The sequence below is a fragment of the Macaca nemestrina genome, chromosome 17 (genome assembly GCF_043159975.1).
Source record: "Macaca nemestrina isolate mMacNem1 chromosome 17, mMacNem.hap1, whole genome shotgun sequence".
NCBI lineage: Eukaryota > Metazoa > Chordata > Mammalia > Primates > Cercopithecidae > Macaca > Macaca nemestrina.
The window spans coordinates 34,609,319-34,626,419 of record NC_092141.1 but is presented as its reverse complement, the minus strand read 5'-3'; the positions used below and the strand labels follow the sequence as shown (position 1 = coordinate 34,626,419).

Sequence of the window (17,101 nt, the reverse complement as noted above, 5' to 3'; positions counted from 1 at the left end):
GACCAGGAGTTTGAGAACAGCCTGGGCAACATGGTGAAACCCTGTCTCTACAAAAAATACAAAAATTAGCCGGGTGTGGTGTTGCGCGCCTGTGGTCCCAGCTACTTGGGAGGTGAGGTGGGAGAATTGTTCCAGCCCAGGAGGTTGAGGCTTCAGTGGGTTGTGATTGCGCCACTGCACTCCAGCCTGGGTGACAGAATGAGACCTTGTCTCAAATTAATTAATTAATTAATTAAAACTAAAATGAAATCTTGAAGTTTTAATGGGAGCTGCCATGTAAAAATAATAAAAGCCAACCTGCATTAGTTGAAGCATAAGAATGCAGTCAAAGCTCAGTCCCTTGTGTCTTGTGGGTGCTTAGTCTGTAATTGCTGAATGAATGGATAAAATGAAAAGAATTCATCTTCTTATAATATTTAGACACAACCCTCATAGATAACATTTGTTTGTTTATGAAGCAGAAAGGCAAGGCTCAAGTCCCAGTTTTGCCATCTAATGACTTTTATGACTGTGGGAAATGTATTTGAATTCTTTAAATGTTATTGTCATTATCTTTAAAGTGAACACCCATGATGGAAATATTCTATATCTTTAATGATGATGGTGGGGGTCGGGGGGGTCACACAGGTGTCTTTTAAAACTCCTCAAACTGACACTTTTTTTCTTTTTTGAGATAGGGTCTCACTCCTGCTGCCCAGGCTGGCTGAAGTATAGTGACCTGATCACAGTTCACTGCAGCCTTAACTTCCTGGGCTCAGGTGATCCTCCCACCTCAGCCTCCCAAGTAGCTGGGACTACATGTATGCGCCACAACACCCAGTTAATTTTTTGTATTTTTTTGTGCTTGTTGCCCAAGCTGGTTTCAAACTCCTGGACTTGAGCGATCTGCCTGCCTTGGCCTCGCAAAGTGCTAGAATTATAGGCATGAGCCACAGTGCCGGGCCCTCAAACTGGACACTTATTCCTCTTTTTATTCTTTCAAGAGTTCTTTAAGGTTGATTTTAAAAACTGAACACTCACTGCATAGAATCAATGTAGAGACTGATAAGATAATATCTTAAAAATCTAACAGAGTACCTTGTAATTGACCATAAAGATTAACTAAGTGGTAAATTAGTAAGTTTAAAATAAATTAGCCAATAATGAGGGTGGCTAGAGGCCTAGAATTCACTCTAAACCACCTCTAGACCCAAATTTTGTAAGCTGTTGGCCAATAGGATAACACACATACGCACACACCCTTCCCACCTATACCCCACTGCATGGATTCTCCATCAGCCGCTGCCTCTGCCTGGGCTGCCCTTCCTGTTGCCACCTCTCCCCGCCAGTGCCTCTCTCAAGACATGGTGAGGCATCCTGTCCTCTTTGAAATCTAGACCTGGGTGGATGGGGTGGGCTGGGCTTCCTCTGTGCTCCCACTGGAGACCTAGGTAGCTTTCTGCAGGGGCCCTCTGCCTGTTTAATACCTCCCTTCCTCCCACCGCCTACCCACCTAAGATTGGGAACTTCTTGAGGCAAAGTGCAACGTATTCATCTTTACATCCTCAGAGGCCAGTGTGACCCACGTTTGTGCTCACTCAATCCACGGTGAGGCTGGAAGTCTCCACCCTGTGTTTCCCCTCACCCTTCTAGGGCCGTGGCTGGGGCTGGGGCTGGGGCTGGGGCTGGGGCTGGGGCGGGGTCCCGGGTCGGCGGGCTGACCTCTGGCCGCCGTGAGGATGCGGGCGCGGTGCACGCCCAGGCGGACGCCGCAGTCCTCCAGCAGCTGCTGCTCAGACACGCGGTGCAGCAGGGAGCGGTCCAGGCCGCAGCTGACCAGGCCGTAGGTGTACTGGCGGAAGCGCGGGTCCAGGCTGCCCAGCCAGTCAGCCAGGTTGCTGCGGTCGCACGTAGAATAGTTGGCGAAGGTCCTGAGCTCAGTGAGCTCCCTAAAGAACCTGCACCCCACGGAGGAGAAGACGCTGAGGTCCAGACTCAGATGGGCTGTGGACCGAGGGGGCGCTTATTTAGACCTAGCTGGGGTCCGGCGGACAGGAGGCTCCGTACCTCTTGCGGGTGATGCCAGATTTCATGCCCAGGTCGGTCTGGAGTTCCTCCTCCGTGAGCCGCAGAAGCAGGTCGCCATCCACCTGCTGCTCCTGGGAGAGGAGTCGGGTGTCAGGAAGGGCTCCGCTACTTAGCCCTTGGACCTCGAGCACAAGATGCAAGGGAAGGAACTGGAGATGGCGTGGAGGAGGCGGATGGGACCTAGGTCAGAGCCGAGTGACCCCAAGGGTGGCTGTGTACAGGCTCCCCACCCCTAGAAGCCACACCAGCGCCACAGGAGTGCGAGGCCGGGAGGGAACACAGTCTCTGTGCACAGGGCGCCCGCTCTGACTTGGGGGAGGTGCACCCCCCACGACTGTACCCGGAAGCTCTCGCAGTACTTGGAGAAGCCAATCTGCTGCAGCCATGTCTGGACCTCGGCCTCCTTCCAGCTGGGCACGGAGGGCAGGATGGGCCGTGGCACCTCCTCGCCCAGCAGGCGCAGCGCGCGCTTGGCCAGCGCCGACTTAGTGCCATTGGTAGAGTAGGAAACCAGGCGTTTCAGGCTCTGGATGGCGCCGATGTCGCTGAATACCTAGGGAGGGAGTGGGGAGAGGGCTCTAGGTTCCACCAGCTCTCCAGGTGCCCCCACATGTTCCCAGTCCCTCTCCTTGTCTCTTCTCACAACCCAAAGTCTCTCCATCTGCCCTGGCCCCGCCTTCAGCCACTAAGTCATGGGGTCTTGCGGATTCCCCCTCCTGAAGTTCTCTCAATTCTTGACCAGGTCCTGACTCTGGATGGGTTGGGGGCGGAGGGGCAGATCCCTCCTTCATATCCTTCTTATAGCATCTACAGGCCCTGGAGTAAAGTTGAGCTCTCAGCATGGCCCTAGGCAGAGCACAGTGCAGCTGCCCATCACTCCCAGTTCACCTCACCTTCCACCAACTTACACTTCACACACACACATACATGCACTCACATTCCAAGGCTTTCACACCTCTGGGTCTTGGCCCACTATGTTTCCAAATCCTTAGTTCTTCCAGCCTGCTTGTGGGAATCCTCCCAATCCACGGAAATCCTACTCATCCACCAGAATCCAAATCGATTAGCACCTCCTTCATGCAGCCTGCTTTGATTTCCCCACATCCTGGCCCACAACTCCAATGAGGGCTTATATACCACACTCTGAATGCCACTGTCACTGGTTGACAATGCAACTTCCACTGGAGTATAAGCTGAGGACATGTGTTAGTCACTACTGGAACCCTGTATCTGACACAATGAAGGACACAGAGTGGGACTCAAGATGTCTTTGTTGAACTGGACTCACTTGGCCTCGATGGGAAAGGGGTGACAGGCTGGTGATCCTGATTGCTGCCCAGATCCAATCCTTGAGGTCCTCACTCCCTACTTCCTTTAAGACCCTTCTCCCTAAGCAGAATGACCTGCCTTATAGAGCAAGTCATCCCTGATCCAGCTCTGGAGAGCAGAGAGAAGAATCAGAAGTTCCTAGAACACTGGATGTTGAAAGAGGCCCCAGAGACCCCCCTAACGTAGCAGTCTCCTTTTTTTTTTTTTTTTGTTTTTTTGAGACAGAGCCTTGCTCTGTAGCCCAGGCTAGAGTGCAGTGGTGCGATTCCAGCTCACTGCAACCTCTGCCTCACAGGTTCATGTGATGCTTTTGCCTCAGCCTCCCGAGTAGCTGGGATTACAGGTACCTGCCACCACGCCCAGCTAATTTTTGTATTTTTAGTAGAGACAGAGTTTCACCATGTTGTCCAGGCTGGTCTCGAACTCCTGACCTCAAGTGATCCACCTGCCTCGGCCTCCCAAAGTGCTGGGATTACAGGCGTGAACCACCTCATCCAACCAGCAGTCTCCTTTTTATCTGTAGGCAAACACATGATGGGTGACAATCATCTGTAAGATACACACCTTTAAGCACCCCCCGATGACAGCTGGGGTACAGACAAGGTGGGCCATGGGGTATGCACCACATCCCTGTGCACCAGCTATCACCAACCTCCAAGGCTCCACAGAAAAATGCAAAGAAGAGTGACATTGTAGGGAGAATCTTCAACCTGTAATATTTTAAAAACAAAGCCCAGCTGGGGATGTGGTACGTGTTTGTAGTCCCAGCTACTTGGGAGGCTGAGGCAGAGAGGATCACTTGGAGCCTGAGAGTTTGATGCCAGCCTAGGCAATATAGTAGAACTCTGTTTCCAAAAAGTACAATCCACAAACTTTCGGTGCTAAAACTATCATTATCCCACATCCAGGGTAAGAACTGCTGCTGTGGTTCAATTTATTGAATTTTCCACAAGATAAAAATGAGGCCCAGATAGAGGCCCAGAGAGGGGAAGCCAGGTGCTCAAGGTCACACAGCAAATTAAAGCAGTGGGCAAAGGTCACTGGTAGATTAGATCCTGGACATGAGGACCCCTTGGGACTCTGGTGGGGGTTATCTGGCTGACACACTGATGTCCTGTCCCAAGCCCCAAGCCTCTGTCTCTAGCAGCCATCTTCCCAGACTCCAGACTCAAAAGGCTAAACTACCCACTGAAGCTCCCCAGCTGGGCATCTCTCAAGCATCTCAAACTCCACATGTCCTGCAGAAGTCACTTTCTTCCCCTTCCCCACTTCCACTTGTCTGTCACCCAGTTCACCTTATTCATTGCCTATGTTCAGGGCCAGAAGTCATCCTCAGCTCCTCTCTCTCCTTCTCCCAGTCACCAAGTGCTAACTCCATCTCTTAAACAACTCTTGAATCTGCTCTCTGCCACTGGCATCGCTATCTCCCCCTTCTCCCAACGCCCACCCCTTCAAGTCATACATAGTCTTTAGTCTTGCCAAGCCCCTTTCCACACAGCAGCTAGGATGATCTTTGTAAAACACAAGTGTTCCCTTGCTTAAAAACTTCTTAGTGTCTTCCTCTTGCCCCCAAACCCAAGTTCAAACTTTGGGACTTGCCTTCAAGGTCAAAATGACTGGCTCCCCTCCCCCCCTTTGTCTTGCTTCACCTAATTCTGATGTGTATTTCAAGACCCGGTTGAATGTGACTTCCTCTGGGAAACCTTCCCAAAGGCTCTCTAACCCCTGATCCACCCAACCCCACATCTGCACCCACCTTGGTCTTGCCTTGCAGGCTCTTGATGGCAGCCTCCGCGCAGAGATAGAAAGCCCCGATGCACTGCGCCTCTAAGCGGTTAGAGTCGAGCAACGGCACAAGGCGCTGCAGGTCATCGGGCCCGCGGCCCTGGCTTGTGTCGCTGGCGTCCACCAGACAGCGGGCGAAGCGGCCAGGGTCCAGCGAGGCCACAAGCGGCTCCACGAGCGCCAGCGTGCCCGAGCGTTCCACCTCGCGCTCCACCTCCTTGTTAGTCGCCAACACCGCTACTGCGAGGCAGGCGTGCAGCCGAAGCAGCTCGTCCTCCTTGGAGAAGGCGAGCGGGAAGAGCCACTCGGCTGCGCGCTTCTCCACCATGCGCCGCTGCACCGCCTGGCCCCCATGCAGCGCGCAGTTGCCCAGCGCCAGCGCGCAGTGGCGCAGTAGTGCGGGGTCTGTGCGGCGGCACCAATACAGCACCGCGTCCAGGCCGCCGGCCGCCACCAGCTTCTGGCACGTCTCCTCCGAGTGCTTGAACATGTGCTCCAAGATGCCTGCCACGCTCCGCGCCAGCTCTACGGGTTCGCGCTCCTTCGCCAGGTTCAGGATCACGCCCAGCCCGATGCGCGCCACGCGGTCCCTGCCCAGTGAAAGTGGAAGGGGACGGTGGAATTGCCGCAGCTTGTGGAGCTTGGCTTGCCCGTTTGGGGCCTGGTCACTAACCCTCTCTGGGCCTCACTGGCCTCATATAGGGGATAGGATTCCCCTCCCTGCTCCCCACCCTCACCTCCTCCCCTGGGAGGACCCCACTTCTCGGATTCTAAGGGGGCTCTATCCTGGCCACAGCCATTCTCCCCCTCATTCCTCCCCTTGAGAGGCAGTATGTGTGGTGGCTAAGAGCCTCAGCTCAGGAGCAGATCCCCTGGGTCCTGGTTTCTTCTCAGCCCGTTTTCTAACTGGGATAAAGGAGACCTTTGGGCGGCTTCCTTTATCTCTCTACCTTGCTTTCCTTATCTCATAAATAGAAAATACAAATACCTGCCTCATAGGATTATTATCAGGACTAATGAGATAAGCCATATAGAGTGCTTGGCACAATGCCTGGCACATGGTAAAAACTCAACAAATATTAACTTGTCCTAATTTGAAGTGTCACTTGAAGCACACCACTCTTAGCCTTGCCTTTTCCTCACTCCATGGCCCATGACTGGGGCACATGTATTCATTCATACAACAGATGTTTCCTGAGGACCTCCCCTGGGCCAGGCACTGCACTATGGGCTGAGGTTTAACTGAGACTGGCTGGAGCTTATCCTCAGAGCGATGGAGGAGGACACAGACAAGAAAACAATGAGTGAACCAGACCGTAGTGATAGGGCCTTGGCGCTAGCAAAACAGGATGATGTAATAGAGTGTGCCTAGAGGAGGGGTATGTGTGAAGAGGTGACATCTGAGAGCTTAATGTAGAGAAATCCCTGCATGCAAATATCTGGGAGGAGCATAACAGGTAGAGAGAGGAGCAAGGATGAAGGCCTGAGGGCAGAGGAGCTGATGTGTTTGAGGAATAGAAAGAATGCCAGAGGTATTGCAATGTCTAAAACCAACAAGGGAAAATATAAAACCAGGCTGGGCAAGGTGGCTCATGCCTGTAGAGTGCTTGGCACAATGCCTGGCACATGGAGGCCAAGGTGGGAGGTTCACTTGAGACCAGCCTGGACAATAAAGTGAGACCCTGTGTCAAAAGAAAAAAAAAAAAGAGACAGAAAGAAAACAAAAAGAAAAGAAAAAAAAATCAATGAGGGGTTTATATGTAGAATATATCAGCAAATATTCAAATCAAGAAGAAAAAGGCAATACATTCAAAAGAAAATGGGCAAAGGACATAAACAGGCAATTGATAAGAGGAAATCCAAAATTTGAACAACCAGATAAACAGATGCTCTAACTCATTAGTAATCAGAGAAATGAAAATTAAAACAATAGCTATCGCTACCTGAAATGTTCTTCAACAAAATCCTCTTCATGGTTAATCATTCCAATCATCCAATCTAAAGGCTTTTCCCCATCACTTTCTAATTCATTACCCTATTTTATTGTCTTCAGGGCATTTAATACCTGATATTATATTAATAGTCTACTTGTTTGTTAGTTCCATAGAGCAGACACCTTATCTGTCATTCTCTCTCTCTCTCTTTCTTTCTTTCCTTTCTTTCTTCCTTCTCTTCTCTTCTCTTCTCTTCTCTTCTCTTCTCTTCTCTTCTCTTCTCTTCTCTTCTCTTCTCTTCTCTTTCTGTTTTTTTTGAGGCAGAGTCTCGCTCTGTAACCCAGGCTGGAGTGAAGTGGCCGGATCTCGGCTCACTGCAAGCTCCGCCTCCCGGGTTTACGCCATTCTCCTGCCTCAGCCTCCCGAGTAGCTGGGACTACAGGCGCCCGCCACCTCGCCCGGCTAGTTTTTTGTATTTTTTAGTGGAGACGGGGTTTCACCGTGTTAGCCAGGATGGTCTTGATCTCCTGACCTCGTGATCCGCCTGTCTCGGCCTCCCAAAGTGCTGGGATTACAGGCTTGAGCCACCGCGCCTGGCCCATTTTCTTTCTTAAAATGATCTAAATGGAGAAAATTACCCTTTCCTAGAGTTTCTTCACCTAAATCATTTTATTTTATTTCAAAGGTCATTTCCACTCTCCTTTGTCCCTGACCACGCTCCACACACATACCTTGAATAAAATGTTCACTGGCAGAAAACAAACAGAAAACCAGCTACCACTTTACACCTGTTAGATGGGCAAACTCAGAAGCTGAACAATACAGGCAACCTTTCCCAAAGAGATTATCATATAGATAGACAAGAGCACTTAGACAAGGATGTTCACTGCAGTGTCATTTGTAGTGTGAGGAAGTTGGAGGCAATCAGTAGCAAGCCTGGGGAGAGTCAGGTAACATGGGCAGGTGCCCACTCTGTAGGATTTGGGGGGAGGTCCAAGTGACTGAGCGGGTGATAACACAGCAACATGAACCAGGACAACATAGCCTGGGCAACGTAGCAAACCCCTATCTCTACGAAATCAAAAAATTAGCCAGCTATGGTGGCAGAGGCCTGTAGTCCCAGCTACCTGAGAGGCTGAGGCAGGATGATAGTTTGAGCCCAGTAGGTTGAGGCTACAGTGAGTCATGATTGGGCCACTGCACTCCAGCCTGGGCATCAGAGCGAGACTCTGTCTCAACAAACCAACCAAACGAACAAAAAAACCAAAAGAAAACCCCCAACAAAACCCAATACTGAGTGGGAAAAAGTAAGAAATAGAATGTGCTATATGACAGCACCATTTATATACATTAAAAATACATGTACACAAAACCAAGAATAAAGATTTAAAGATTTTAGCAGAACACAGATAGAAAGATACACATTAGATATACTGAATGGTTCCCTATGGAGTAAGGGCAAGAGAATAGTGGGGGCACTAGTCAGGAGGAGAAGGAGAGATTGCATTTCAGGCACAGGTATACGCAAAGAGTTGGAGGTGTTGGAGAGCCAGTGCACTTGTGGAGCTACCCACACTTTCATGGCTGAGGCAGAAAATTCAAGGGGAGAGTGAAAAGAGATTGGACCTGGGGGCCTTTTGGGGCACCTCAAGGCATTTGTACTCTATTTTGATGTCAAAGAGAAGCCACTGCAGGGAGGAGAGTGGCCTGGCCATGTTTGGGTTTTAGAAAATTCAGTCTGGCTATGGTGGAGAGGACAGATCCAATAGAGAGAACCTGGAGGCCCGCTGAGCAGGTGGGAGAGTTGCCACATCCTGGTAGAGCTTCAGGCTTCCTGCCTTACTGACCTCCACAAATGATGTCCTCCACAGATGGCTGGGCACAGTGGCTCATGCCTGTAATCCCAGCACTTTGGGAGGCCGAGGCAGGAGGATCACTTGAGGTCAGGAGTTTGAGACCAGCTTTGCCAACATGGTGAAACCCCATCTCTACTAAAATTACAAAAATTAGCCAGGTGTAGTGGTGTGTGCTTGTAATCCCAGCTACTCAGGAGGCTGAGGCAGGAGAATCACTTGACCCCGGGAGGCAGAGGTTGCAGTGAGCTGAGGCTGCACCAGTGCTCTACAGCCTGGGTGACATAGTGAGACTCCATCTAAAAAAAAAAAAAAAAAGGTGATGTCCTCCACAGGTGACGTTACTGCCAAAGAGATAGAGGCCCAGACAGCAACAGAGTCCTTGCCCAGAGGGCACCACAGTGACCATAGTGCATGTGATTTTGTGTCCACTGCAGAACCTAGCTGAGTCTGGAACATGCCATAAGGCCGGCACAGATTTGCTGAGTTGACCCCACAGCTTCTCGGCAGCCTATCTTCAAAGAAACAGATGGGTCCTAATCATTCATAGAGGCTGCTGGAACTACAGTTATTTCTTCCTCTTGTATTTTTTTTTTTTTTTTTTTTTCAATTTGAGATGGGGTCTCACTTTGTCACCCGGACTGGAGTGCAGTGGCATGATCACAGCTCACTGCAGCCTTGGCCATCTAGGTTCAATTGATCCTCCCAACTCAGTTACCTGAGTAGCTGGGACTACAGACATGTACCACCATGTCTGGCTGATTTTTATTTTGTTTTGTTTTATTTTACTTTGTAGGATTGTTTTACTTTGACAGGATCCCATTATGTTGCCCAGGCTGGTCTCAAACTCCCAGGATTCCTGGGCTCCAGCAATCCTCCCACTTTGGCCTCCCAAAGCGCTGGGAATACAGGCGTGAGCCACCTCGCCTGGCCCAATTATTTTTACCAGTGAGAAAACCAAAACTCAGAGAGGTTACATGACATGCCCAGAGTCACACAGCTTCTGAGAGGCACAGCTGAGATTTGAAACCAGATCTGCCTGTCTCCAGAGTTCAAGATCCTTCACTTTTACTTTGCATTTCCACACATCTGACTACATAAATGCCTAGAATATAAGAGCCAGAATGTGCTTAAGAAATATATAATGTGGCCAGGCATGGTGGCTCACGCCTGTAATCCCAACACTTTGGGCGGCCGAGTTGGGCGGATCACTTGAGGTCAGGAGTTCGAGACCAGCCTGGCCAACATGGTGAAACTCTATCTCTATTAAAAATACAAAAACTAACTGGGCGTGGTAGCAGGCGCCTGTAATCCCAGCTACTCGGGAGGCTGAGGCATGAGAATCACTTGAGTCTGGGAGGCAGAGGTTGTAGTGAGCCAAGATCGTGCCACTGCAATCCAGCCTGGGTGACAGAGGGAGACTCCATCTCAAAAAATAAAAAACAGGTTGGGTGCGGTGGCTCACGCCTGTAATCCCAGCACTTTGGGAGGCCGAGGGGGGCGGATCACGAGGTCAGGAGATCGAGACCATCCCATCCCGGCTCACACAGTGAAACCACCTCTCTACTAAAAATACTAAAACTAGCTGGGCGAGGTGGCGGGCGCCTGTAGTCCCAGCTACTCGGGAGGCTGAGGCAGGAGAATGGCGTGAACCCAGGAGGCGGAGCTTGCAGTGAGCCGAGATCGCGCCACTGCACTCCAGCCTGGGCGACAGAGCGAGACTCCGTCTCAAAAAAAAAAAAATAAATAAAATTTAAAAAATAAACAAATAAATAAAAAACAAAATAAGAAAATTATTTAATCTGGCTGAATGCAGTGGCTCATGTCTGTAATTTCAGTACTTTGGGAGCCCAAGGCAGTAGGATTGCTTGAGTCCCGGAGTTTGAGACCAGCCTGGGCAACATAGCAAGACCCAGTTTCTACAAAAAACAAAAAACAAAAAAGATGAGAAAGAAATTGTCTAATCCAACACCCTTCTTTTCTTTTCTTTCTTTCTTTTCTTTTTTCTTTCTTTTTTTTTTTTTTTTTTTTGACAGGATCTCACTCTGTCACCTAGGCTGGAGTGCAGTGGCGTGATCTCAGCTCGCTGCAACCTCCACCTCCTGGGTTCAACTGATTCTCATGTCTCAGCCTCCCAAGTAGCTGGGATTACGGGAATGTACCACCACGCCTGGCTCATTTTTTTTTTTTTTTTTGTATTTTTAGTAGAGACAGAGTTTTACCATGTTGGCCAGGCAACCTCGAACTCCTGACCTCAAACGATTCGCCCGCCTTGGCCTCTCAAAGTGCTGAGATTATAGGCGTGAGCCACCGTGCCCAGCCAGCCAACACCCTCATATTCAGAGGACTTACCTAAGGCCCAGTGAAGGGAAGGACTTGCTCAGGAACATATCAATTCAGAGCCAGGACTTTATTTTGAGTCTCCTGATGCCGCAGCCCTCACCTTTCCCTATGAACCTGGCACCTTTACAGAGTGGAACTGTGCTGCACTCTTGTGATAACTACTCACCCAGCTCCCAGTTCTTCTGTGGTCTGAGAGGCTGTGGGTCTGGTGAAATGGGCACATATTTTAGAATTACACAGGTCTGGATTCAAATTCCAGCTCCAAAGGAGGGAAAGATTGTATATATATATATTGCAAACATGTCTATATAATATACATGCAAATGCCTGTGTATGCAAAGACTCTCTCTGGAAGGATATACAAGAAACTTCTTACAGTGATTTATCTCCAGAGAGGGGGTCTGGTTGAGAAGAACTTTTTTTTAAACTATTTTAATTTAATTTTTAAAAATTGAGACAGGGCTCTCACTATGTTGCCCAGGCTGGTCTCAATCAAACTCCCGGGCTCAAGCAATCCTCCTGCCTCAGCCTCCTGAAGTTCTGAGATTACAGGCATGAGCCACCATGCCTGGCCAAGAAGAAATTTTAACTGTATACCTTTTTTGTGCTTTTCCACTTTTTTGAATTTATATGCAATGGCTTTCATGATTTTTTTTTTTTTTTTTTTTTAGATGGAGTCTCGCTCTTGCCCAGGCTGGAGTGCAGTAGCATGATCTCGGCTCACTGCAATCTCCACCTCCCTGGTTCAAACAATTCCCCTGCCTCAACCTCCTGAGTAGCTAGGATTACAGGTGCACGTCATCACACCTGGCTAATTTTTTTTGTATTTTTAGTAGAGATGGGGTTTCACCATGTTGGCCAGACTGGTCTCGAACTCCTGACCTCAGGCAATCCACCCACCTGGGCCTCCCAAAGTGCTGGGATTACAGGCATGAGACACTGCTCCCGGCAGCCTTTCTGTGATTTTAAAAACCTGTCTCCTCCATTTATTCATTGCATATTCCTGGGAAAGCCATTTAACTACTCTGAGGATAGCTTCATTAAGATCCCCTGAAGGGGGTGGACTGTGAATATAGAGGGCTAGCAGTCATATGGGGCCCTCACTGGGTGTTGTGGGGCCAGATTTGAAGAACCATATTCTGTTGGACTTCTGGTAGTTGGAAGTCAGGAAAACTGTGACCTAGGCTCCTTGACAATGGGTGCAATAGCATCCTGAGAAGAAAGCAAGAGGGAAGTGGCAAAAAGGGGTAGGCGCACTGATGGAAGAGTTTTTTTTTTTTTTTTTTTTGACAAGGTCTGGCTCTATCGCTGAGGCTGGAATGCAGTGGCATGATCTCAGCTCATTGTGACCTCCGCCTCCTGGGCTCAAGCCATCCTCCCACCTCAGCCTCCTGAGTAGCTGGGACTACAAGTGCATGCCATCATGCCCGGCTAATTTGTATATTTTTTGTAGAGATGGGTTTTTGCCATGTTGCCCAGGCTGATCTTGAACTCCTGGTCTCAAGTGATCCACCCACCCAAAGGCATGAGCCACCATGCTTGCCCAGAAGAGCCTTCTTTGAGATGAGGAAGTGGGGGCTTGGTTGGTGAAGGAGAAAAAAGTTTCATAAACAAATTCTCAGTGTGTCACTTCCCTTCTCTTCCTTCCAGCCCCATTCTCATGCAGCCTACAGGGGGTGCAGGGATACTGCCTTTCTTTTTTCTTTTGAGATGGAGTCTCACTCTGTTGCCAAGGCTGGAGGGCAGTGGCGCAATCTCAGCTCACTGCAGCCTCTGCCCCCCGAGTTCCAGCAATTCTACTGCCTCAGCCTTCAGAGTAGCTGGGGTTACAGACACACACCACGCACCACCATGCCTGGCTAATTTTTGTGTTTCACCTGACCTCAGGTGATCTGCCTGCCTTGGCCTCCCAAAGTGCTAGGATTATAGGCGTGAGCCACTGCACCACTGCACCTGGTTGGGACAGTGCCTTTTTTTTTTTTTTTTTTTTTTTGAGACGGAGTCTTGCTCTGTCACCCATTGCTCTGTCACCCAGGGTGGGATGGAGTGCAATGGCACGATCTCGGCTCCCTGCAACCTCCACCTCCCGGGTTCAAGCGATTCTTCTGCCTCAGTCTCCCCAGTAGTTGGGATTACAGATGCCCGCCACCATGCCCAGCTAATTTTTGTATTTTTTAGTAGAGACGGGGTTTCACCATGTTGGTCAGGCTGGTCTCGAACTCCTGACCTTAGGTGATCCACCCGTCTGGGCCTCCCAAAGTGCTGGGATTACAGGTGTGAGCCAAGGCGCCTGGCGGGGACCCTGCTTTTCTTTGGAGGCACTGTGATAGCAACCAGCCACGTTGTGCTCTGTCCTTGGTCCTGAAGATACCAGCGTGATGTTTCTTGGTACCAGGGACACTGGTTAGTGACTCTTCTCTCAGTAACTCTGAACCAGGTGAGAATTGTCATTTTTAACCTTGAAATATAGCAGTACTGTTTGCATCTTGCAGCCCTCCTCTCCTCGGGGTGCTGGCTGTGCTCACTCTCCAGGGATTGTAGTTATAGCTACCTGACTCCACATCGCAAGCCCGCAGGGCACACCTACCAGTCTCGACCCCACTACACCCAGTGAGCACACACATATTTTATTTGCTATCCCCTCCAAATTCATGGCCTATCCCCATCATGGCATCGGATGTCAGATGGGAGGTTAATGGCTTGCCAAATAAGCAGAACCCTATCTTGGTTTCCCAACCTAAATTGCTTAATTCATGCATTTTTGACAGTTGTGTCATTTCCAGCAATCACAAGGTAATTTTTTTCTTTTTGAAAATGGCAAGGAAAACACCCCCAACCCACTCCCTTCACACTTGTGAGAGCTGCATGAGCTGAAAGTGACTCTTCCAAAAACTCTTCTAAGCTTGAGAAGCTCGAGACTTCAGCATGAGACTGGAGTGTGAATGCTTGGTCTGCTCTGGCATCAGAAGGGAGGGAAAGTGAGTCCTTGGAGGTCTTCATACTCCAGGAGAGATCCCAAGAGACATGCAAGAGTGGCAACAAGGCCTCTGTTTGACCCTCTTGCAGCGTCTTGGTGCTAAGTGGGGTGGAGGGAGAGAACACACACTCCGCCTGGTCCCTGCCAGGCTCCACACCCCGGTGTCCTCTGCCCCCACCCATGCCTCCCAGCAGAAAACTGTTTCCCATCAGGAGCCGCAGAATGAGATCATATCTGGCCTGTTACAAGAACCAGAATGACTGATGGAGCAGAAGTTGGATTGGGGCGGCAAGAAGGGAGTAAGCAGCCTCAGGCCAGCACGCATTGCAGCCTGGGGAGGAGAGAAAGGAGAGTTCTCCCTCCCTCTTTTCTGAGCATTGTGTTTCCCTTCTTCTCCCATTGGGAGGGGGATGGGATGACGGGGAAAGAAGGTGTCCTAGAAGGGAACCCAAGCCGGTGGGCAGGAGAGCTGTGGGCTTGGGGGGCGGGGGAGAGGAAGAATTGGCAATAGGATGCCATCTCCATCCATAGAGCCAGGGACGGACTCCTGTCCTCTAACTCCATTCCTCACTCCACTAGCCCTGGGAGCAAATCTTAGTTCACTGTGACCCACTGGGCAAGTCACTAAACTTTCCTAAGCCTCAGTTTCCTTATCTGTGAAACGGACATGCTGATCCTAACAGAGATGTAGTGCAGGCAGGCAGAGAGGTGAGGGAGGCAAAGGCACGGCGCGAGGCACACGGGAACCCAGGCGCTTGACCGTCCACACCACGCGGCGCTCTCCCAACCCCGGCCCGGCGCGCTCACCGGTTCTCAGCCACCAGGATCTGCTCCAGCAGGCGCGCGGCCTGCACACGCGTCTCCAGCTCCGGCGCCTGCAGCAGCCGCAACAGCAGGTCGAGGCCGCCGTCCAGGCGGATGGCGTCGCACAGACCCTGGGCTACCTCGCGGCCCACGGCCGGCAGCAGCCAGGCCTCCTCCACCAGTTGGAAGACCTCGGCCAGGCCGGCGCCCACGGCCCGCGCGCCGCCCGCCTGCTTCAGCGCGGACAAGGCCTGCTGCAGCTCCGGCAGCGCGCGCTCCAGGGCGTCCTGCACCTCGGTGCCTGCCCCCGGCGATACTTCGCGGGGCCCGCGGCCGCCCGCAGCCCACCATGGGCCCGTGCCACCGCCCCCATCCGGCCCCGGCACCGCCAGCCGCTCGGCGCCTGGCCGTGGGCCCGACATGGCGAAGAAGCGACACAGCTTGTAGGCGGAGAGGAGCAGCGTCAGGACCATGGGCGCGGGGCCGCGGGGGACATCCCCGGCCTGGAGGCGGGGGCCGCGCGGAGAGATCCCGGTTTTGGGAAAAGAGGGACCCGAGAGGGGTCGGGGGAAGAAGATGGAGGGAGAGGAATAGAGAGAAGGGTACCAGGCAAGGGTGCCGGTCAGAAGTTTGAGGGAGGAGTGAGGGCAGGATCGGGGCGCAGCGGTTGGCAAAGGTGATGCAGGCCAAGATGCAGGGAGTGGGCGAAAGGAGAGAGCGAGGAGGCGAGGGATGGCTCCGGACGCCGGAGGGTAGAGGAGGCGGCGGCTGGAACAAAGCGTTGCCCAGGCAGGGGCTCGGCTGAGCTGGGAGATGCTCGGCAGCAGCCACGCCCTGGAACCGCAGCGGACCCGGGGCCGATGCCCCGCCTCTGGGTCCAGCGGGGCTCCTCCAGCCTCCTGCGCAGCCCCACCCCCAAGTCGTCCCCAGCCACGCCCACGCCCCTGGCCAGCCTTTCCCAGCCCCTCAGTCGCAGCCGCCTCCTCCTGCGCTGGACTTGGAGGAAGGGGGTCGAAAACGAGATGACAGTCTCCGTTCTCCACCTCCTCTTCCCCGCCCCGCGTGACACCAGTACGTGGGAGCAACACCGCTGCGTGCCCCCTCCCTACTAAGTGGTTAAAACAATCATCATAACTCTTAAGGCCCTTTTATGCCTGTTTCTCAGCTAGACCTCACAACATGCCTCTGGGGTGGGAATCGGTGTTCCATTCCACAGCTGACTCCACTGAAGCCCATGAGGAAGAGATTGGCCAAAATCACAGTCCCCTCTGATTACAGAACAGAAAAATCAGCTAAAATCTCAGGATCATTTTTTTTTCAGGTGATGGCAGGACTTCAGAAGCTCTGTGGACACCTGAAATTGGGCACAAAATCAGGTGTTTCACGCCAGTGGGCATTTTCCAGGTAGAGGGATCGTATTTCTCTTGAGAGTCTAAAAGTGTGAACAAGCCCACTCTTTACAGATGGGAAGACTGAGGCTGGGGACAGGGAGTGGCCTGCTCAGAAAAGACTCAGAAATCAAATCTAGTTCAGTGGGTTGATATTTATCCAAATTTCTAGCCTGGGGAGATTGATGCACCCAAGCGAAGAACCCAGAAATGAAACTTTGTTCTTTTATGCTAAAAAGGAAAATTCCCCAGAGTGCTTACAAACTCTCCTCCCACTCCCTTTTTCCTGCCCTAAATAAACAATGGCGAATGAGCACCCAGCCAGGGATGTGTCTGATCAAACAATCATGGATCAATAGCCATGTTTGGAGAAGGAATTTGTGACTGCTCCAGCTACTGGGCATTTTGTCGGTTCCAGTTCATGTAATCTCCCAACACCCCATGAGGCAAGGGGGTTAATCCCATTTTACTGAAACTGAACTAAGACTCAGAGAGATAAAGCTGTTGCCCAATGAGCCTTCTTTCTGGCCTCCAGATCCGCGATGCTAATTCCCCTTCTGATGACCTAATGATTCTGAGCTTGGCAAAGGTCTTATCTCCCAGCTCTCCCAGGCCCAGTGT

General features: G+C 51.3%; 1 protein-coding gene across 2 annotated transcripts in view; it reads right to left on the bottom strand.

The window, feature by feature from the left end:
- Nucleotides 1-17,044, bottom strand: part of LOC105476137 (sterile alpha and TIR motif containing 1) — a 28,422-nt gene extending 11,378 nt beyond the window's left edge. The window contains exons 1-5 of one of the 2 annotated variants that reach the window (XM_011731791.3): nucleotides 15,096-17,044; nucleotides 5,153-5,771; nucleotides 2,408-2,620; nucleotides 2,047-2,138; nucleotides 1,702-1,937 (exon numbers count right to left, since the gene is read on the bottom strand). In XM_011731791.3, the coding sequence (XP_011730093.1) occupies nucleotides 1,702-1,937; nucleotides 2,047-2,138; nucleotides 2,408-2,620; nucleotides 5,153-5,771; nucleotides 15,096-15,565 (1,630 nt within the window). In that variant the 5' untranslated portion in view covers nucleotides 15,566-17,044. The remainder of the gene's footprint in view (nucleotides 1-1,701; nucleotides 1,938-2,046; nucleotides 2,139-2,407; nucleotides 2,621-5,152; nucleotides 5,772-15,095) is intronic. The other variant, XM_011731797.3, reaches the window with a different exon arrangement.
- Nucleotides 17,045-17,101: the final 57 nt, after the last annotated feature.